The sequence below is a fragment of the Planococcus citri genome, chromosome 5 (assembly GCF_950023065.1).
Source record: "Planococcus citri chromosome 5, ihPlaCitr1.1, whole genome shotgun sequence".
In the NCBI taxonomy this organism is placed as follows: domain Eukaryota; kingdom Metazoa; phylum Arthropoda; class Insecta; order Hemiptera; family Pseudococcidae; genus Planococcus; species Planococcus citri.
The window spans coordinates 23,072,464-23,095,459 of record NC_088681.1 but is presented as its reverse complement, the minus strand read 5'-3'; the positions used below and the strand labels follow the sequence as shown (position 1 = coordinate 23,095,459).

General features: G+C 33.8%; 1 protein-coding gene across 12 annotated transcripts in view; it reads right to left on the bottom strand.

Annotated features, from left to right (window-relative positions):
* Window positions 1-450: 450 nt before the first annotated feature.
* The window catches only part of trol (terribly reduced optic lobes), a 219,917-nt gene continuing 197,371 nt past the window's right edge, over window positions 451-22,996 (bottom strand). For 11 of the 12 annotated variants that reach the window (XM_065365961.1, XM_065365966.1, XM_065365964.1 and 8 more), the window contains 29 exons: window positions 22,811-22,949; window positions 22,549-22,731; window positions 22,327-22,471; window positions 22,116-22,236; window positions 21,849-22,029; window positions 21,545-21,772; window positions 21,194-21,456; window positions 20,798-20,989; window positions 20,413-20,582; window positions 16,497-16,593; window positions 16,285-16,391; window positions 16,030-16,201; window positions 15,208-15,333; window positions 14,411-14,579; window positions 14,231-14,337; window positions 11,248-11,405; window positions 10,940-11,156; window positions 10,657-10,839; window positions 10,428-10,574; window positions 10,119-10,337; window positions 9,872-10,034; window positions 9,631-9,794; window positions 9,299-9,552; window positions 9,045-9,220; window positions 8,743-8,882; window positions 8,213-8,410; window positions 7,906-8,112; window positions 7,651-7,798; window positions 451-1,378 (listed from right to left, as the gene is read on the bottom strand). In XM_065365961.1, coding sequence (XP_065222033.1) covers window positions 1,339-1,378; window positions 7,651-7,798; window positions 7,906-8,112; window positions 8,213-8,410; window positions 8,743-8,882; window positions 9,045-9,220; window positions 9,299-9,552; window positions 9,631-9,794; window positions 9,872-10,034; window positions 10,119-10,337; window positions 10,428-10,574; window positions 10,657-10,839; window positions 10,940-11,156; window positions 11,248-11,405; window positions 14,231-14,337; window positions 14,411-14,579; window positions 15,208-15,333; window positions 16,030-16,201; window positions 16,285-16,391; window positions 16,497-16,593; window positions 20,413-20,582; window positions 20,798-20,989; window positions 21,194-21,456; window positions 21,545-21,772; window positions 21,849-22,029; window positions 22,116-22,236; window positions 22,327-22,471; window positions 22,549-22,731; window positions 22,811-22,949 — 4,814 coding nt within the window. In that variant the 3' untranslated portion in view covers window positions 451-1,338. The remainder of the gene's footprint in view (window positions 1,379-7,650; window positions 7,799-7,905; window positions 8,113-8,212; window positions 8,411-8,742; window positions 8,883-9,044; window positions 9,221-9,298; window positions 9,553-9,630; window positions 9,795-9,871; window positions 10,035-10,118; window positions 10,338-10,427; window positions 10,575-10,656; window positions 10,840-10,939; window positions 11,157-11,247; window positions 11,406-14,230; window positions 14,338-14,410; window positions 14,580-15,207; window positions 15,334-16,029; window positions 16,202-16,284; window positions 16,392-16,496; window positions 16,594-20,412; window positions 20,583-20,797; window positions 20,990-21,193; window positions 21,457-21,544; window positions 21,773-21,848; window positions 22,030-22,115; window positions 22,237-22,326; window positions 22,472-22,548; window positions 22,732-22,810; window positions 22,950-22,996) is intronic. The other variant, XM_065365963.1, reaches the window with a different exon arrangement.

Sequence of the window (22,996 nt, the reverse complement as noted above, 5' to 3'; positions counted from 1 at the left end):
CGCTCAAATCGTACAGTGTAAGTTCGGTGAAATCTCAGCATCGAGTCATCAAGCTCTTAATGTCTCGACTTGATCTGAAATTAGAATAAAATAATCGTTACCACGAGCAAATTATTAAATTTTTCTACCCAATTAATTTTTTTAAAGCGTTTTCTTACCCAAATAGAAATTTCAGAAACGTGATCAAAGAAGCATTCGGTCAATCACATTTTCTTCTCTTCTAGTCCAGCCAATTTTACAAATTTAATCGTCATTTTAATTTCTTCGGTATTTTAACTGCGTTGACTTTTCGTTCAAATATCACACTTACCCATTATTAGCAACGCATGAAAAATTATCTATCACAAAAATACGCAAAAAGAACTCCTCCCAATCGATCCCTTTACATTAACCAACAACCATCTACCAAAGAAACCAATTTCAAAAATTCACACAAAAAAAGCACCGCAATTTCAAACAGATTGATAGGTATATTTATTGTCTAAAATGGCACTATTCTCTACACAATGGTACACGTAGGTATTAACAACATAGTATATAATTATACGCGTAATTAGAACATCGGCAGTACCTTTCGAGTATATTGAAGCATCTCCTTTCAAAAGTACGATAAAATGATATTATGCCTTAACAAATTTTGTTTGACGCATCGCAAATCCTTAAAAAATAAAACACTTTTTTTTTGGTAGGTAATAATCAAAACATACACAGATGAGAAAAAAAAATTAGAAAACAAAAAAATAAAAATAAAACAGAACGATCAACTTACGTAATTCGAGAGTATAACAAATACTGATAATAAAAATTACAAAACAACCTGCCTTTTCGAAAACATACGCAACCATATTATAAAAAAATAAAAACAAAATTGGTAAAAATACAACATAAAACGTTCACTCGAACATAATGTATTACATTAAAGAAAGAAAGAAAAAAAAGTTGCCATGCAAAAGTTATATTAAAAAGTATCTCAGGTAAAATAATACTCTTACACGTGAAAAATACATAATAAAATTTTTAAAACGATAAAAAACAATGTCTTTTTTTTTATTCGGCATGTTAATAAAATTTGGTTCGCGTAGTACAAACATAATACGAAACGAAAAAGAGAAAAAAAAACAACAAAAACGAATAACAAGGCAGTAAATGGTTAAAAAATTTGTAGTGAATAATAAAACCTAAAAAATAATATCTAAAAATAAAACAAATGCATGATACTGGTAAATCGATCAGCGATACTCGCGTCTTTTGTTGTACCTACTAGTTGCTTATTTAAAGGCGCAGCAGAATTTTTCACTTTGATATCTTCGCTTTTCTTCGTTCTTTTCCTCTGGATTTTCAGTTTGCTTCATCGATGGCATTTGTTTCGTAGAACGAGCTGCGTGTAAAAGCACGTCGTATATTAATAAGAATTATAACAAATTGGCCATTTTACAAGTACCCGAAGCTTATATAACGAGTAAAAAAAACAATAGGTAGGTAAGTTATACGAAGAGTTAACAATTATTAAACAATAATATCACAGTTAAAAAAGGAGCCATTTCCATTAAAAGGAGGGAAAAACAAAACCACACAAGTAGAAAAAATCAGCGTTAAAACCATATTACATTCGAGTAGGTAGTAGATACTTATACAATGTAGGTAATTTATTAGTACGTATGTTAAGGATTATACTTACACGCGGATGAGTATTGAGTATTATCAATATTATTATCAATTTTAGTTAAAAAAAAAAAAAAATGTTAAAATATTAATAAGCAAATTATCACATCACAACCGTAAATTATTTTTTTATAAACCATTGACTTTGTTAGGTAAAAAAAAGCTTGCTTGAAATAATCGCATCAGTCTATGAGGTAAATATTAAAATAGTGATGAAAAATGCCATCAGTTCGTAATGTCGTTTCAACGAAACGCAAACGTTGGGATTATTATTTTTGTAGCTAAAAAAACTCTTTTGATCGTTCAACGTTCGATTGTAACTAATATTTCTAGTCTTATCGACGTAAACGAACGTATTTATACGAATAGGAACTGTAGGTTCGTATACAATAACGTTATCACGAGAGGTGCTCTCCGTTATTGCGTTATTTGGAAGCACAGTAAGTTTAATGCTTTTATATACAACGATGATGAATGGATGAAAATAAGCGATATTATAATATGTCAAAGTGTATCGAGTATTTATATGAATATAAAACCCATACCCGATAAACCAATCCGTGCGAAGCGTTAAAAGGAAGCAAAAACAAAACATTTTATTATTAGCATCGATATAGGTTAATCCAGGTTATAGACAATAGAATGATAGGTAAATGTTCATTTTCAAAATTATTATAGTGCATTATAAATCTAAAATATAAGAGAGAAGCTGAGAAAAAAACAAACATTCGGTACTCTTTAAATTTTACCCCATCCCTGATTTCGAACATTTTCCAATATCTTCAAATGAACACAAATTGTCCAGGTGGGTGAGGGGGGGGGTCACATAAGAAACAAATACCGAGAATGCCACATTAATGAGGTAATCAGATAATATGCTACTTTTTCGACTTTTTGGGTCTTGGCACCATATGCAGAGAAGTCAAGGACCTATTGAAGGGGCAGAAGCGAGTACTTTTTCAATTTGATGGAATTTTATGGGCTTACAGCAGGATTCAGAACAAAACAGTGATCTAAAATTCAAAATCAGCATCTCTCAAAACTCAACAAAGCATCATACAAGCATTCTCTTGACTTTTTTTTGGGAATTGGTGGGTCGATTGAGGAAACTAACGAGCTTGTATCCAAAAAATGAGCTCAAATTCGAAATCACCATCCCTAAAACTCAAATAAACCATAGGTCACATACATTTTTCCAATTTTTTTTTCAGTATTTAGGAGCTTCTTGTGGAATCCAGAGGCCTTTAATCAAAAAAGTAAGCTGAATTTCGGAATCAGCATCCTTGAAACCCCAACAAACCATAGGTCACACGATTTTAAAATTTTTTCGAAATTTTAAGTTTCGTTCAGGTCTAAAGCTTAGAGAGCTCGTATTACAAAAATAACCAGAAATTCGAAATCAGCACCATTAAAACTCAAACAAACAATAAGTCACTCGAATTTTTGATTTTTTTTCTATTTTGGAATTTCTTGTGGAACCCAGATGCTACCTACCCCAAAATTGAGTCGAAATTCGGAATCAGCATCCCTAAAACCCAAACAAACCATAGGTCACATGTCACATAACTTTTTTCAATTTTTTAAAAATATTTAGGTCCTTCTTGTGGAATCCAGAAGCCTCCAATCAAAAAAGTAAGCTGAATTTCAGAATCAGCACCCTTGAAACCCCAACAAATCATAGGCCACTCTACTTTTTAAATTTTTTCGAAATTTTCAAATTCGTTTAGAGTAAAAGCTCAACCTCCGATTGCTCGTGTCACAAAAATAAGCCGAAATTCGAAATCAGCACTCGTAAAACCTAAACAAACAATAGATCACTTGAAATTTTGATTTTTTTTTCAATTTTGAAATTTCTTGTACAACCCCATGGTCTTTCTATCCCAAAATTGAGTCGAAATTCGGGATCAGCACCCCTAAAAACCCAACAAACCATAGGTAACACGACTTCTTAAATTTTTTTTTTTTTGTTATTTTTGGAGTTTATAGTGCAGCTTAAGAGGCTCACCTCAAAAAAATATAAGCTGAAATCCGAAATCAACACTCATAAAACCTAAGCAAACCATAAGTCACACGACTTTTTAGAATTTTTTCGAAATTTTGGGAGCTATTTGCAAAATGGATTTTTTATCAAAAAAGTTGGGAATCAGGGCTATATGATTTTTTTTTAATTTGAGAGCTTCTTTTAGACCCCAAGGAGCCCAGATCAAAAAAGTAAGCTGAAATTCGAAATAAACGCCCATAAAACCCAACAAACCACAGGTCACAAAAATTTTTTGATTTTTTTGGAAATTTATGGCCCACTGGGGAATCTAGGGAACTTATATTCAAAAAATAAGCTGAAATTCGAAATCAGTACCTCTGAAAACCCAACAAATGATAAGTAGATCACACAAATTCGATTTTTTTTCAATTTTGCGAACTTGTTATGTAATGTATGGACTATGGAGACTCGAAAATTAAATCAAAATTCGAAATCTCGACACCTTTGAAAATTCAAGAAATCGTGGATCACATAATTTTCCATTCACTTCATATTCGAAAGATTATGGCACATTGGCACTGAGTTCAAATGCCGACTTTTTTATCGATTCGACTCTTCTGCCCTTCCTTCAACGTGATCAAAATTACAAAAAAAAAAAAAAAATGATAATTGAAAATTTCCTGTCACGCATTATTTAATAGATTTTTGAGGATGCTGAGTTCAACCCCCCCCCCCCTCCCGCCCACAACACTAACAACATTTTTGAATAATTTTTGAATTATGATGAATTTGTTTTATTAATTTTTTGGGAACGATCCTTCAGTTAGAGCCCAATCAATTATGACACAAAATTTCAACTTTCCTGTAATTTTTGCAAGCATTCTATAAAATTTTTGACTTGGGATGAGAGAGGAGGGGAGAAGGAGGTAGATTGCATAAAAATCACGAATTTCAAATTCAACCCAAAATTTAAAGCCATTTCAATGAGGTTTCTTCGATATTTTCAAATAAATGCGGTTTAAAGTGATTTTTGAAGCAGTGAGAGAAGAGAGGGGTCGGTACAGAGTTTAGATGAGGAATTTTCGAGCAGAACGGATACGCAGACCATGGAACTATAATCTTAAAAGGGAAGCGACGTTGTATGTTGTAAAAAGTGAAGCTATCGCTATCTCTCTCTAACCAACGTTTTCGTCGCCGTTATGATACGCGCCTTTTTTCAAATTTTGAACGCGCGACCAAGATTTTGACCTTTTTAGATTTTTTCAAATTTTTTTCAATTTTTTTTCAATTTTATTTATAAATTTGCATAAAATAAGATTATTGCAGTTGACATTCATTATTTTCAAAGTTAATACAAAGAAGGTGTGTTTTTAAATTCAAATTTTCACTTATGTGAATCATTTTTTTCATGTTTTTTTCAAACAAGGATGATTTTTTTTTGGTAAAAATTTTTTCCAACGGTGAATCAGACTTTCCTTTTTTTTTAGCCTCCTAAAAATTTGTCAATGCAAAATTAGATGTACATACATAAGAATGTCGAATTGGTATGATTAGGAAAACGAACTCCGGGGACCCGCAAATTGCACGTATGAAATTGCACGTAAGAAAATTGCACGTGCGAAATTGCACGTATACAATTGAACGTGTGTGATAATTGCACGCATGTGAAAATAGAACGTCTGAAAATGATTTAATAATGTGAGATTTTCACCAACCCAAAATACAGTTTCGAAACGTTCTGAACAGTTCTGGAGCCTCCAGCGGATTTTTGAAAGTTGAAATTTTTGCAAAATGTTACTCAAAGAAGGTGGAAAGCTAAAATTTACTTCAACATGCTGAGTCAATTGGAGATGGTTTCAAGGCGTTCTGAAACTGGAACCTCCGGTTGTATTTTGGAAATTTCAGATTTTCACAAAGTTCCATAAAAACCGTCTAAATTAACTTTTGAACTTTCGAAATATGGCTACCGGCGCCTGAACAGGTTGAAACCGTCTGCAAGTTAAATTTACGGTGTTACTTGAATTTTTTTCATTTTTTCTGGAATTTATGAGCAGATAAAACTTTTGAAATTGAACTCATGGAATGCCTTTTTAGAACAATACAGAGAGTTGAACGTAATAATTGAACGCTGTAAACGTTCTATTTTCACATGCGTGCAATTATCACACACGTTCAATTGTATACGTGCAATTTCGCACGTGCAATTTTTCACGTGCAATTTGAAACGTTCAATTTTCACCAACCCACGAACTCCTAATGAGAAATAGAACAAAAAAATTATACACAAAAATTCAAATTTCTTCAAAAAGTAAAAAAATCAACCTTGAAATGGGCTTTTTGTACTAAAACTGAATTGTAGGACCTTGGAACATGCTCTTTGATTCATCTTGGTTTAGTTAGTTCAAATCAAAAAGTACCTGTTCAAAAGTTACCTTATTTTTTGGAGCTGAATTTCATTTTTCAATACCTATTTGAGCAATTTTTGAGAATCCCATTTGGCCTATTTTCCATGAAAAAAATAATAATTGATGAAACTTGGAAAGAGAACTGAAATTTGGTTTAAAACTCGTTTCGGCTTTCTGGTTGTAAACCATTCTGGGACTTCCAGTGGATTTTTTGCTTTTTCAGTTTGAAAAATCCTCACAAAAAATGACCACTTCAATTAATTAAAATCTATTGATTCAAATCCGAAATTTCTTCTATAGCTATAAGTACATATTTTTAAAAATCGTAATACATATGTACATAATTCATTGGAGGGAGCAATTGATTAGGCTGGTGGAAAATTAGGCGAAATTGTTTGGCTTTTTACATACCTACCTTAATCGAATGAAATCTTAATTTTCTCGTGAAAACTGATTTCAAAATAAATTCTCTAAAAATTGATCAAAAATGAAATTTAATTTTTTGCATTTGGTTTGTGATTGTGAGTGATGTATGTATTTTTGAAAGGTCTATCGAAACAACTTTTTACATTAAGAATGTTGTTTTGCATTTTGAATATTGTAACATACGTTAATTTATCTATTTAATACATTATAGAAATGCATGCAGACTTCGTTTTCCTCATCATACCGATTCGCCATTCTAGTGTATGTACTACGTACATCTAATTATGCATTGAAAATTTTTTTAGGAACCTGAAATAAAGTAGGAGAGTCTGATTCACCGTCGGAAAATTTTTTTACCAAAAAAATTCATCATTGTTTGAAAAAAAAAGAAAAAAATTATTCACATAGGCAAAAATTTGAATTTAAAAACGCGCCCGCTTTGTATTAACGTTGAAAATAATGAATGCTGATTGCAATGATCTTATTTTGTGCGAATTTCATAAAAAAAATTGAAAAAAAATTGAACAAAATTTGAAAAAATCTAAAAACGTCATAATCTTGGTCCTGCGTTCCAAATTTGAAAAAGCGCGCGTATCATAACCGCGACGAAAACGTTTGTTAGAGAGAGATAGCGATAGCTTCACATTTTTTCAATACGTTGTCGCTTCCCTTTTAAGATTATAGTTCCATGACGCAGACCAACAAAATTGCTCCGTTTTTTCATTCAAAAATTAAATTTCGTGGCAATATTCAACGGAGGGGGGATGAGATGAAAAATTATCACGATTTTGGAATTCAGCACGAAGTTTTATAATAAGCTATTTTGATCAATCACATCAATATTTCGAAATAAATGCTTCAATTTTGAATTTGTTGAAGAGGACTTTGTAGGAAGGATGTTGGGACGAGATGAACCCTTTGCCTTTTTGAACTACGTATTGTTCAGAGATATTCTGACTATTTTTGCATTGCTGAGTCCGAAACAAATCCCCTACAACATGTCGAAAAATGGACAAAAATTTTGAAATGTCACTTAGAATGGGGCAGCTGGTTCTACATTTTGTCAACCCATCTTCTTAGTTAGTATAAAGGATCGGCAGATGAATAGGTACATTCAATAATTAGAAATATCATCTCTTTATAAATAAAAATAACAGATTTCTGTTGGAAACTCACCTCGTAGAACATTGACCCACGTTCCTAGCAGATTTGGCTTCGGTACCGAAATGAACTTGGCGTTGATTTTGCAAATATAACGCGTGGATACAGCCGACGAATCCTCTTCTGTAAAGATTTCCGGTCATGTATGGATTCGGCGTTCCACCTAAAATTTCGAAAATAATAATGATGAAAATTCGCAGAAAATTCGATAACATTTACAACATAAATTTACAAATAACCGATAACATAAGCTCATAAGCTAATACGTACCAACGAAAATATCTCCTCTGATTTCAAATTTACTCTCCAAGGTAGCCAATTCCGAAGTGACTGAATCCAATTCAAATGAGATAGTTTCCATACGTCTGATCGCTCTGATGGTGTGAGGTTTTCCATCGTTGACTCTGTGATCGGTGGCTCGAAGAGTTCTCTCGACATCGTTCGATTTATAGGCAAGTTCGACGTATCCATTTGAAACTAAAAAGAAATGGGAATGGGGACGATGTAAAAAATGAGGTCAAATGTTTTTCTAACAGGTTGATATACTTTTACATGTTTATCTTTTGTATGTACTTACTTCCGATGGCGAAGTAATCGTAATTTCTACCGTTGATTTTTTCGTTCTGACCGTGCCATAGTAATAAACCTTCGCTAGCTCTAGTGGTGAAATAAATAACGACGGTTAAATCGTTCAGATTGTAATGAGGTAACAATGATCCTGGTAATTCGATGTATCCATCGCCGTTCACGCTAATACTATCTTCGATGTTAATTCCTGAAAAAAAAATGAAGGTTACATACCTATTTACAAAGATAATATTGATGAAACGAGGAAAATGTCCCAAAAAATTTCTCAATTTTGATTTCTCCCTCCCCCATTTGAGTGATTTTTTCACTTTATCAAAAACTTACTTTTTTGAAGAAATTTTAAAATTAAGATCACGTGATTTTTTTCAAGCTTTATTTTAGTTTACTCGAAGAAAAAAATTGATTCAAAAGCAAAAAAAAGACAAATTTAAACAGTGAGACGCCATTTTGTTCGTACAATGTCGAACCCAGCAGTGTTGAAAGTTTTTTGTTGGTGTAATGAGAGTTCACATCACTTACTTCTTTCGCAATGTTCTCCGGTGAATCCTAAATCGCAGTAACATTTCAACGAATTCGAAGTTCCCACACATTTCGCGTTATTCTGGCAAGGATTGTTCATAATTTCGCACATGTCCTTCTGACGTTCGCAGTTGGTACCACTGTAAAATTACATTCGATCAGTTATCTACATTCCTTGCAGAGGTAAACCTCAACAGAGTTTTCAAATTTCAATTTGATACTACGAGAATTGTAAAATTACAACTAGGGCTAAATGCAATTTCCCCATCAATAATATTAAATAGGTCAGAGCTTGAAATTACCTAAAACTGAAGGCACAATCGCATTTATACGTATCTCTGGTCGTTTTACAAATGCCACCATTTTGACAAGGCATCTTGCTGCGACAAATATCACCGAACGTCGAGTAACAATCGTTCACGTTGCTCGAGGAAATGCTCGATTGCAACATTTTGATGTTAGTTCCAGACACGTCGAGCTGTGCAGAATAAAAAAATCATATTAGAATAAATATTCTCCAAATCCTTCAACAGGCAAAATTACTTTTAAGACTAACCATCGAAATACATCCATGGAAACCATTTCTGACTAGTAAATCATCTGGCAGTTTGGTAAGATATTTATCGTATCCGCCGACGTACAACGGAGTGTATAATTTCAATTCGGCAGATTCGGCGCGAGGATTGAATTCTTGAGCGACAGCAGGAGCATTGCCAACGCTGAACATGGCTTGAGCTGCGGTCATCGTAATGTTCACTTGGACTTCTTCGTGAGGTACCAGGTAATGATCAGATCTTAAAGCAACATCTCCTACGAAACAATCCAACCGATTAAAAATACACCTATCGACGGTTAGGTTCAATCAATGACGTCACTTTTGGCACTTACGTCCTGAAATTTTGAATTTCAATTCGGCAAAGCTGCTGGAAATGGATAATGAAATATAATCTCCGGAACCGTCTTCGTTTTCAGCGATGTAGAAAATTAATCCGTCGTCGACGTACGATTCGGTCGATTCTCCGAGAGGTTTCAGTTTGAGGACGAGTCTGAATCTGTGAAATTAGTACATTCGATTTAGTAATGAAATCAAAAACGATAAATCACACATGATTTTTCCTCTTGTACTTACCTTTTCTTCAGTAATGGCGCTTGATAGGCGAGCCAAGAATTCTTGAGGAAAGCTGGAGTTTCGATGTTGATACTTTTCTCGCATTTTTTACCCGTTTTACCCAAAGGACATCGGCAATCGATGCCATTTTCGTTTTCTACGCACGTGCCTGTGCCGCAGGAATCTATAAAAATGCACAAAAGAACAAATATTAGATATCTTCGAGACATTTGATTTGTCAGTCGAGTTTATTTAAAGAAGTAGGTACCTAGGTAACATATTTCCTTAGCCAATTCGCAATTATCGCCGCTGTAGCCGGGTAAACAGATGCAAGTGTATCCGCTCGGAGTCAAGGTTTGTTGGCATACTCCACTATGTTGACAAGGATTAATTCTGCAGTTATCGCAGTCTTCGAGATTATTAGCTCCGATCATTTCTTTCTTCAAGTTGGCAACTCTGTTGTTGATTAGCAGCATATTCACGCAACCTGTAATTGAAAACAGAATAATTCAAATCTTGTGCTTTTACACGATCGATGCCTTTAACTTCGAGAAAAAATTAGCAATGCTGCATTTACCTTCAAATCCGCTAACAAAACCGCTATTATTGTAGTTAGCGTCCGTAGGTAAACCACCAATGAATAGGGGGAATTTCAAATCCAAACGTTCGAACGATCCTGGCGACGATCCGGTGTAATTTTCTCGTTTATTAATTTCCATATAACCTGCGCAATCAAAAAGTATTTTATTTAGAAACGAATCACGTGAGAATGAATTTGAACAGATTATTCTAGCAGATGATCGAACCTTCTCTCTTGTCTCGAATCAATCGAACTGTATGCCAGGTGTTCATCGATAACGGTTGTACGCCTCTGATGACTGCAGGTCCAGAACCTACATCGAATCTGAACTCTGGTGTTCCGAAGTTCAATCCGAACGAAATGTAATCTCCGGTACCGTCGTTTTTCTCTCCACTGTACAATATCAACCCTACACAGAACCAAAAAAAAAAAAACCATCTCGAATGAGATCTTCATCTATCTATTTGATAGAAATTGAGTATTTTTGAGAGAACCGATTGTACACTCACCGCTGTCAGCTTTCGGCCTGAATGTGATCTCAATTTCGAAATTATTATCGGCGTTGACCAAAGGTCTAAGAGTTAAGTAACTGTTTCTCGAGAAAGCTGGAATCACTTCGGTGACGACGAGTGCACGAGGTATATTAAAGGTGGTTTTTCCATTTCTCGCGCTGCAAGTGTAAAGACCGCTTTCGTCCACTGTTAGATTATGTACCGATATTTTATCCTGTAATCAAACGATATTAAATAAACCATAGAACATCATTTTGAAAACGGAATTTCATATTATGGTTATGAATAATTATATTGCAACGTACCGAATTGACAATTCGTCTCAGCGATTTATCGTAAGTGTGCACGATCCACGAATAGTTGACGGGTGGCTCTAAGCTCACAGAGCAATCTAAGTCGATGTGTTGACCATATTTGGCGGTTTTAATATCGATGGCTGAGTTTGGAATAGTAATATCAGCAACTGTAAATACAGGAGTCGAAGATTAATTAAACTATCACGAAATGAACTGATAAATACACAGATGCAATGATTAAATAACAGTAGGTACAATTTAAAATATTTATATACTTACGAGAATTAGTACGCAGACAAGAAGCGTGAAAAAATTGAAAAAATCATGTGAATAATTTTGGTATGTATTTCAAAAAATGTACAAAAGGCTTTCAAGAAATCCAAAACTAAAGGAAAATATGTAGATGATTGAATAACAGACTAACTAATTCAAAAAACTGAAGAGTTTTTAAAAATAAAAAAAATGAGTTGAATTTTTTTCAGTTTGAAGTCGAGCAAAAAAAAAATTGAAACAAAATTGCCAGTAGGTACCTATTCAAATATGTAGCAGAGAGTTAGGCAATAAAAAATTATCAAAATTTCCGATCAAATTGAAAATTCAAGCTCATAGAGCTTCTTGGGGGCAGTAGGAGGTTTGTTCTGGACCACTTTGAACTAAAAATGAAGGTGGGTTCTCCGAATTCACTCAAATTTTGTTTCACAGGTTCCCCTCGATAGGGGCACCTCACGATTTTTTCGAAACTGTCAAACTACGACAGCACACAGCTCGAGATTGGTTATATGTAGACTGACAATTCATAATCAATAATAAAAAACAGAAAAGCTTAAAGTTCAATTTCCACTGTTCACTTTTCATTGAGTACAAATGCTAAAAGTTATCGTTAAAGAATTTGAAAAATTGTAAAATATTAAACCAGACAAACCACCAACCAACATTTCAAGAGCTGAAATTCACTTTTTGATTTTTGGAAAATTTTTAAAAATTTAGATATGGGGCAAAAATGGGAAAAAATCAAAATCTTACTAAAGTAATAATAATAATATACAAAAGCTGAAATATGGTCAAAATCCTACGTTCGACCTCACGAGTTAATTGGTGATGGTTTCGAACCGTTCTGGAGCCTCCAACAAATTTTTGAATTCCCCAGTTTTCGAAAAAAAAAAAACCTCAAAGTAGGGTGAATACAAAATTTAACACCTATAAGCTCTAATCCATCATTTTGAGCCATTCTAGCGATTTAGGCACATATTTTCAAAATCTTTTTTTTCGGTTCCAATCCAAAAATTTTCTCCACTTATTATTCTTGAAAAAAAAAAACATTTGATGAAGTCTCCAGAACGATTTGGAACCATCACCAATCGACTCGAGAGGTCGAAAATAGGGTACACACCGAATTTTAGTTTTCTAGGTAAATTTTACAGCGCTCGCACTTAATTTTCGTCAAAAAAAACAAAAAAAAAACCAGTAACTTTGGTAATCAAAAAAGCTAGAAAATTGACTCAAAAATAACCAAAAAAGTGACCAGACGTGAGCAAAAAAAAAACACCAAAAAAAGAACATTTCAAATGCAATATTTTAGTTCCAAATTTTAAAATTTGCACAATTTTATAACTTCTTGGAAAATTTTGGCAACAAAATGGAAATTTCTTCAATTTCTGGCCAAAAAATTTTGTTGGTGAAAAGCGAGACATCAAGAATATTTTTTTTTGAAAACAGTAAGACTTTTTCTTTTTGTAATTTTTTGCAAAAAAAAAGTAATTTTAAGCCATTTTGCATAAAAACAAACAAATTATGTAAATTTTTGAAAAAGCGAGAATTTTTTACAATTTTTGGCTAAAAGCATTACTTTAGTGATTATTTATAGCAAAAACAGCCCTTTCTGGCATTATTGACAAAAAGTGATGATTTTCGGCAATTTCTGGCAAAAAACGAAAATTTTGGGTAATTCTTGAGAAAAAAATGTAAAAAAAAGCATTAGCAAAAAATAGGACTTTTTGATGATTATTGGTCAAAAAAATGTCTTTTTTCGTAATTTTCGTCAAAAAAGCGAGCCATTTTTCAACCTCTTGATTTTGTAAACAAAAACTGGGCTTTTTAGTCATTTTTAGCAACAAAATGAGAATTTTTGCAATTTTCAGCAAAAGGACAATTTTTGATAAAAAGCGACGATTTTTTGGAAAAAAGTGAGATTTTTTGGAATATTTTGCAAAAAGAGGCAATTTTAACCCAGTTTCTTGAGAACAAAAATTTTTCGTCAATTTTCAAGGAAACGAGGATTTTTGAAAATTTTTTGTAAAAAGCAAAACTTTAATAATATTTGCGAAAAACACTCCTTTCAAGAACTATTGGTAAAAAAGTCACACTTTTTGGCAATTTCTGGCAAAAAAAGTGATATTCTTGGCAGGTTCTATACACATAAAGCTTTATTAAATTTGGATCAAAATTCTGATTACCAATCCCCCTCCCCCCCTCCCTCAGAGCTGAAATCTCATTTTGAAAAGTAGATTGTTCAATAGAGGATAAAAAACGGTTCTCTCTTTTTCGCTGTAATTTTTTCGAATTTTCAAAATGATGGTTTTCAATTTAAATTTATCCTGAAAAGTCGAGCGTTCACAAAGAAAGTTGAACTCGCGAGCTTTTGTTATTCTTATTGATTTCGAATCTTCGATAAAATCTCTTTAAAATTCCGCAAACAAATTTGATCCAAGTTTAGCCAGTCATAAGATACGAAACGTCAAAATTTGACATTTGAAAAAATTACCAGACTCCACCCCCACCCCCTCTTCCCAATCCTGAAAGGTCAAGACAGAAATTATGGCCATTTCACTTGATCATCGAAGGGAACCTGAGAATAAAATTTCAGCAAAATCAGAGTACCCTACTTTTGGTTCGAGTAATGAACCAGGGCCCAGGGAGAACAAAATTTTCCTCCACTTTGGCATCGGTCCTAGTCAAATCTTCGTCAAAAAAAAAAAACTCCTATTCTACTCACGTTGAACTTCGATGGTATAATCGGCAGATCTCAATCCATTAATTCCATTACTGGTATAAGCCGAGCACCGGTAAACACCCCTGTTGGAAGGTTGCACATCGGCGATCCTGAAAACAAAATCAACAAAAATAAAATTCGAACTGGGTCTCTCGAGGTCAACTTGACAAATGAAAATCATACCTTAAAACGTTTCTATCGACCCGAACATTCGATTCAAACGATCCGTCAGGTTTGGACCAAATAAGATTTCCGTCAACATCACCGATGGCGTTACATAATAACGTAACCGAGTCACCAATTTTGATAGGATCCTTGTTCGATTCGATATTCAGTGAAATATTACTCGTATCTATACAAACGACAAAACATCGCAGATTAGAATTTCGTTGACAATTTTCAAATTGAATACATATTTTTTTTTTATGATAAAATTCCATCCATTAATAATATAATTTTGTTAGTCGATACATGTGTAGTAATATTTGGTGAGATTATTGCACATGATGGATTAAGAGTTGAAAATTTCGTACAAACTGGTACAAAATATTTTCAAAAAAATAATACATTCGTAGAATTTCAGAAAATTGGAGGAAGAAGGGTAAAAAAATATTAGTACAAGCGATCAATTATGTTAAGTTAATAATGGACATGCGATTAGGCAGAGTAAAATGAGAAATACAAAAAAAAAAATTGGTAATTTCTATCAAGCCCAAATTCCGTAACACGGCAGTAATCGTATACAAATGAATGAAAAAATTTTCCCAAATATTTCGCATGCGTTTAAAAAAAACAGCTTTATAGGTCAAGGTAGTACAAAGAGACGAGATTATAATAATGAGAACATTCATAAAAACGTACGAGTGAATATTTGATAGGGTATTTTTAAACTTAAAAGGCAGGTATGATAAAACAAATATGTACAATTTCCATATACAGAGGCATAACAAAAAGCGCTACAAAAGACGTAAAAAACCAACCGCGTCTATATTTGTGACATTCTATTTCGTCCGAATTATCATTGCAGTGTTGTATCGTGTCACAATATAATACTTTCAAGATACATTGACCATTGTTGCAACGGAACTCATCCGGTAAGCAGGTTCCTTTACGATATTAACAGGCCACAAACGATGAACAAATTAAAAAGAAAAGAAAGAAAAAACCATCCCGCAAAATATTCGAAAATCAAATCAGCGCATTAAAAAATAAAAATAAAGACAGAAAAAAAACACTAGCTAGGTAAATGATAAAAAATAAAATAAGGATAAGAAGCGAAAGAGAAACGGTTAAAACTCAGGTAGGTAATACAGCACAGGTGCTCGGTAACGTACGTGTTTGCATATTTGTTGAAAGGAATAATGAATTTTCAAACCCTTCGGTTTACTGAGGCTTTTCCACACCTTCGAGAAAATGTTTCTCGAAAACCGGAATTAATTTTTACATAAATTCTCACATCAACAAATACGCAAACTTGGGAATACGTGTTTACAAGTGAAATTGAAATCGAACACGATAATCAAAACGCAAAATATTGCTCGCTCTATGTGCTCAAATTTCAAAACAAAGATACAACGTGTTGGGCAATTTAGTTTTCAGCAATATTTGCCTTCACTTTAATCGCAAAAAACCACCATAGTGAAGTTTCCCATTCGCTATACTAGATATTATTACTACGCAAAAGTTGTGACTTGTGTGTGTGCTTAGGTTGCAGTTTAAATGCAAAATGGTGTACGATTTTAAAGTGTGGAAGGGTAGGTACAAAATACTCGTAGACGAATATTAATCGGATTTGAACATACGTTCGACTTGTACGTCGATAAAGTCGCTGCTGATTCCAGAAGCTGAGGAAATTTCGCAAATGTATCGATCGGCGTCTTCGGCTCTGATATTAATCAGACGTAAAGTCTCGCCGAGTACTTGACTGGTTCGTGGTAAAGCGCCATGTTCTCTACGCCAGGTAACTTGGTGACGCTGTAATAATCATAATAGAGGTGTTAATATGACTGAAAAGAGTTTAGCATCGCAAAGAATTGGAAAAGGAAATCGAAACTTACAATACGGGGAATATCGACGACACATTTTAATTCTATGTCTTGCCCTTCGTAGGTGTTTTGAACATGATCTGGAGCTTTGATAGTTGGTCGAGTTGGTCGAATGATTTCTACCAATTTTAAAATTCAACGTGAGACAAATACTTATTTTTTTAAACAAGAAGTGGATTAAAAATCGACAATAATACGATTGATATTTCAATTCGTTTACTTACCACTGACTTGGACTTCGGCAACGGCTTCGGCTTCACCCCATGTATTCCTGGCAGTGCAAACGTATTGGCCTGCGTCGTTGACTGTGATGCCACGGAACTATAAAACATATCAGATTGAGCATTAGCACAATATAAATCGTAAAACGTGTTTCTGAAGCATTGAAAAAATTTCGGAAAGAAGAAGGGAGGATACGAAACCGGATAATTGCGAAAATTGGTGCAGAAATGACCCCAAATTCAGGTCAAGTGGGTCACCCAAAACTAAAAGCACAAATCTCAAGGCACGTATTCCTCATTTTCAAAAAAAAAAAAAAAAAAAGGAATTTTAATAACCAGAAAAGTGACAAAACATGGGCAAAACATTTTTCTGCAGGAAAAAAACCAACAAAAAATATGTATTTTTCTTTTCGTTTTTGATTGAAACGAAAAAAAAAAATATATGACAATGTAATGTAAGAAATTTTGCAATTTCCGCCCAAAAGCGAGACTTGACAATTTCAGCAAAAGAAGCTTTTTTTTTAGCAAAAGTGACTAATTAGAATATTTTTCGGAAGAGTAACAATTTTTGAAGTTTTAAGTAAAAAACCACATTTTTTTGCAATTTTTGTCAACAAAACGAGACTTTTGGGATTTGAATAAAAGGCACTTCGACAATAACTTTATATGCAAAGGTAGAGCGTTTCAGAAATTTTTGGCAAAAAGTAAAACTTATTGGTAATTTTTGACAGAACTTAAATATACTTGGAAAATTCTGATGATTTTAGTAAAAGGAGCAGCTTTTTGGAAAAAAATAGGATTTTGGACACTTTTGAGGAAAACTGAAATTTTTTGTAATTGTTTAAAAAAAAAAAGTTTTTTAAGCATTTTGCTAAAAAAACAATAATTTTTGTCAATTTTTAAAAAAGCGAGAATTATTGAAAATTTTTGGCAAAAAGGAAGATTTTTGATGATTTTAGCAAAAAGAAAAACTTTTTGGAAATTTCTGGCAAAACATTAGGCTTTTGGTCATTGGGGGGGGGGGGGGAAGAGGAACTGAGATTTTTTGAAATTGTTTGCAAAAACAACATTTTTTGAGAATTTTGATATAAATCAAAAATTTCTGTCAACTATTGAAAAAGCAAGAATTTTTGAAAGTTTTTGACAAAAAGGAAGATTTGATAATTTTAGCAAAAGGAGAAGCTTTTTGGAAATTTCTGGCAAAAAAGTAGAATTTTAGACATTTTTTGGGAAAATTGAGATTTTGTGGAATTGTTTGCAAAAAAACAACATTTTTTTAAGTATTTTGCTAAAAATAACTAACTATTTTTGTCAATTTTTGAAAAAGCGAGAATTTTTGTCAATTTTTGGCAAAAAGGAAAAGTTTAATGATTTTAGCAAAAGGAAAAACATTTTGGATGTTTCTGGCCAAAAATTAAGCTTTTGTACCTTTTTGGGGAAAAATGAGATTTTTTGGAATTATTTGCAAAAAAATGGCATTTTTCAAGCATTTTGCTAAAAAACAAAATTTTTGTCATTTTTTGAAAAAGCGAGAATTTTGGATAACTTTTGGCAAAAAGCATGATTTTTTGGGAATTATTGGCAAAAAAGTGGGATTATTTTGCAGCAAAGCTAAACTTTGAGCTAGGTACTTAATTGTTTTGGGAAAAAGTGAGATTTTTCTAGCAATTTTGCTAAAAGAAATTTTTAATATCAATTTTCTGTAAAAAGCAAGAATATTACATTTTTAGCAAACAGCAGGATTTTTGCCAATTAAGATACTTTTTCGCAATTTTTGTCAAGAAAGGAATTCTTTTTTCTATTTTTGGCAATTTTTCGAAATTCCTGGCAAAAAAGCAAACTTTTGGAAGAAACTAAGACTTTTTGGAAGTTTTTGTGAGAAACTACAAGTTTTAGAAACTATTAGCAAGAAACGAGGCTTTTTGGCAACTTTGAAAAAAGCAGGACAGTTTTTGGCAAATATTTGTAGCCAGATTTTGACTGTAATTTTTTCAAAAAAACAAGGTTTTGTAACCATAACGTTGAAAAGGTAATTCGGGGTGTTTGACAAAATTCGCAGATCAAAAAATCATGACTTTTTCATGACCTATTTTTCATATTTTTACCGCATAACCCCCCCCCCCTCCCCCCAATCCCCTCAAAAAAGTATATAAAAATTAAATAACATTTCAGTTTTTTTATATTTTTTAAATTTTTTGAACCAATTTTCTATTTATTTATTTATTTATTTATTTATTTATTTATTTATTCATTTTTTAAAAATTTTTAAATGTGTTTTGAGCAAAATTCATGACTTTTTCATGACTTTTATGACTTTCATGACCGTTAGACACCCTGGGCATTTTTTCTTGTTTTCTTTAAAAATTAGAATCGCGAATTGGAATTTTTTTTTAAATCAAAAATTTAAATTAAAAAGTAACTTTAGCAACAAAAATTTTGAAAAAGTAACCACAAAAGGTACTTTTGAGTACGAGTCTTGAAATCACAAGCATATGTGACGCGGCACAACAAAATCGACCTTCGGACTGAAAAAATTATTTTTCACTTTTTGACGGATTTTTGGTCCTCGGACATTCAAAAATCATTTAAAACCACCCAGAAGTCCCTCTGATTTGCATAGCTCCATATACATGGTAATCCAGTCAGAAGTGTGCTCATTTTTTTGATTTTTTTGATTTTTTAAAAATTGTTTCATTATTTTAACTTTTAAATCGACCTGGAGGCGAAACAAAGCGTTCTACGAGAAAAATACGTCGAGCAAAGTTGTAGAGAATTAAATTTCCAAAAACCTATAAGAGGTTTATTTTTCTCCAAAATGCATAGTTTTTCCGTTTTTCTCAAAAAACAAAAACCTCATGATGATTACCACAAAATTTCTGTTTTTTGAGAAAAACGGAAAAACTATGCATTTTGGAGAAAAATAAACCTCTTATAGGTTTTTGGAAATTTAATTCTCTACAACTTTGCTCGACGTATTTTTCTCACAGAACGCTTTGTTTCGCCTCCAGATTGATTTCAAAATTGAAAATAATGAAAAAATTAAAAAAAAATTGAAAAAATGAGCGCAATCATGACTGAGCCCCCTGTATCAATGTAAATAACCATTTTACCCAGTGATATTCACACAAAACAGGCAAGAAACGTTATCCAAGACTACGTTTAGCTCAGTTTAGCCGGAGAACGTGATTAGAACGCAAGCGCTTCCGCTAAACGAGCAGAACTGGACTGAAAACTTTAACCCCCCATAACTCAAAAACTTGTTTTCAGTTCGAAGGTCGATTTTGTCGTGCCGCGTCACATATGTAAGTATTGAAAAGTTGTTTTGTACAAATTTTATGGCGTTTTTCGAAAAGCTGGAATTTTCAAAAAATTGATGCAGCCTCCATAACATTTAGAAACGACCTACCATCGACTTGAAATATCAAAAAATAGGATATGAACTCAACTTCAGCTTTTTACATTAACCAATGGGGAAAAAATTAATTTTTGACTTTTTTCAAATTTAAAATCGCTGGACTTTGAAGAAAATTTCAAGTTTCAAAAATACGCTGGAGGCTCCAGAACTGCTCACAATGGTTCGAAGCAGCTTCCAATCGATTCAGCTTGTCAAAAATAGCGTATATTTCAAATTTCCGCTTTCTAGGTCAATTTGGTAAAATTTTGATTTTTTTTTCATTTTTGGTCCAAATTTGATTTTTAAAAATTCGCCAAAATTCGAAAAATAAACTCGAGCAACCGAAAATTTGACTAGTGATATATTTTTGCATGCTCTTTCGATCCAACTTTATCCGGTTCAAAAATTATTGTCCGAGTTGGGATTCTTCTCTGGTCGGGGAAATTACTCTCAGCATCTCTTTCTTCGCCATCTCATCTTTCAAACTTCTTTCTGCGTCTCGAATAAAAATCATGTTCGACTCACCATCAGACGTCCTTCAATGGTGGAAGTGGATCTTGTAAACGGTGCACCAGTTTTGGTCGTCCATTGAATAGCAATAGGTTGATCTCCTTCGGCGGTACATTCTACATTAGCGTTATCACCAGGACGAACAGTTTGGATGGCCGGATTCAACGATATTTTCGGCGGACCACCTAAAGAAGGGTGAAAAAAAAACACCGTAAGAACACCATATCTCTACTGGTATTTGATCAGTTCACGAAGCTTACTTTTTAGTTTGTAAGGACACATTTTATATTTCCCTTAATTGTTAGCGTGATAGGAGAAAAAAGCACCAAGCGTTAGTTCGAGGGCAACTTTGCATGTTTATTTTGAACTCGATGACTTTGTTCGAGTATTTCGTACTTACCGGTAACTCTCAGGTTGATTGATTTGGAGAACAACGGCGCGTTATCGTTTCCAATTCCAACACAAGTGTATTTTCCGGCGTTTGATCGAGTAATACCGTAAATGATCAGATCAGCGTTGTAAATTCTGTGGTTATCTGGTAAATCGCCATTTTCTCGGACCCATTGAACGTTGACCAAATCGTTAGATGAGCCTAAATATAAAAATGAAGGTAAGTAAAAGTAAAGTCTTTTCAAATAAAAATATCGTACTTGTAAGTCTGAAAAAATAACAGGAAGTCATTTTTGAAAGTTTGACACAATTTTAGAAATCCAACAGTTTTTAAAAGTCAGCTTTGATTTGCTCTGGATTTCCAATCACAATCACCTCTGATAATCTCAGTAATCCAACAACTTACCAACGTTACAACGTAAGGTAGCGGTAGTTCCTAAAGGAAATATGATCTCTTCGTCAGGTGCAATGCTAGATTGTGGTGGATAACGACCGTAGTCGTCCTCTTGTACAATGATCACTATTTTTTCTTCGACTCGTCCGGCAGAATTATCGGCAACACACGTGTATGTCTTAGAATCAGCTAGCCGAGCTCGGTATATTTCGAAAACAGCTGTTTGTGGCCTTTGTGCCCTAAGTAGAGGACGAGACCCATTTTCGAGTGGAGAACTAAAATTTGAATTTAAAAATCAGCTATACGGTCAAGTATAGGTATACTTTCGAGAGTAAATCGTAAAATTTCAATCAAAATGCTTACTTTTCGATGTTTTGATCTAGCCAGAAAACTGCTGGCGCGGGTCTACCTCTGGCTGTACATTCGATTCGAACACTTTGACCGAGAGGTACGATGTAAGGACCGCGAGGATTGAGAGTAATGATCGGCGGAGAAATTAGTTCCAAAGTTGCAACAGAGGTCACACTTCCGACCAAGTTGCTAGCTGTACAAATATACTGTCCTTCGTCTTCTTCGGTGATACGTGAGAATCTGTCGCATTGAATACATTTCCGGTCAGTAAATTTATCATGATCGTAAACCAAGCGTAAGTCGAATTTGGTCATACCTTAGAACTCCGCCGTCGAGCGTTTCGACGTGAGAAGACAATTGTTGGTTATTGGTTCGAGACCAGGTGAGAGTTGGAGATGGTTCACCTCTGCTGACACGACATTGAATCAACGCTGTACCTCCGATGAATACGGTTTGTCTATCTTTCGGGTAAATTTCCACCGCTGGAGCTTCACGTCCTGGATTAATCAAATTATTTCATAAAATAAAATACACATAAAAATAGAGATCGAAGATTTCAACGAGACCAGGACAGTTCACTTACTTTGAACTTCAAGGATGGAATGCACCTGGAGAATATTTCCATCACCGTAGTTCAATTCGCAAACATAAACACCACGATCTTTCACATCAACTTGAGGTATTTGCAATTCGTTTCCGACTTGCTGTTGAAAAAAACACGCAACATGACCACATTAATCATACATTCAACATTGTTCCACGAATTACTACACAAAAAAGCTCAAAAATATTACTTGGAAATAAGCTGGTAAGTTTTCATTCGCTTTACGCCATGTAACACGAGCATTCGGATCGTTTCCAACTATACACGAGATTTTAGCCAACGTTCCTTGAGCCACAGTTTGTCTTTCGGGTTCGATTGTCAACAAGGCTGGTCTCCTGCCACAGAACAAAATCAATAATTAAAAATAGGTACGTGTAAAATCTCGCGGTTCGCTGATACGATGATCTTTTACCTCGACGGAGCGACATTAACATTGACTTCAATTCGACTAAGGATAATTCCGGTTTGTTCGGAAATTGCTGAGCAAACGTATACGCCGGAATCTTGCTGTGATGCCGAGTTAATGAACAGCCTACCGTCTCTTTCGTTTATTCCCTGTTGTAAAGGTAGGTCGGGGTAACGAGTCCATATAATTCTGCAAAACGAGATACACGTGAAAATGACAAATTCTCTCGCAGACTCGAAGTACGAGTAGTAATAAATCTAAATTCTACCTGTATGGGATATTCGCGGAAACAGTACATTGTAAATTAATTTGATCTCCCGATGATCCAATGAATTCGCTGGGTTCGACTGTTACACGAACTTCGTTTGACGAGCCAGGAGGACTAATCGTAGTTTGACTACCGATATCTATAATCCAATATTTATTATTTCATTTATATTCGCAGATAAAATAC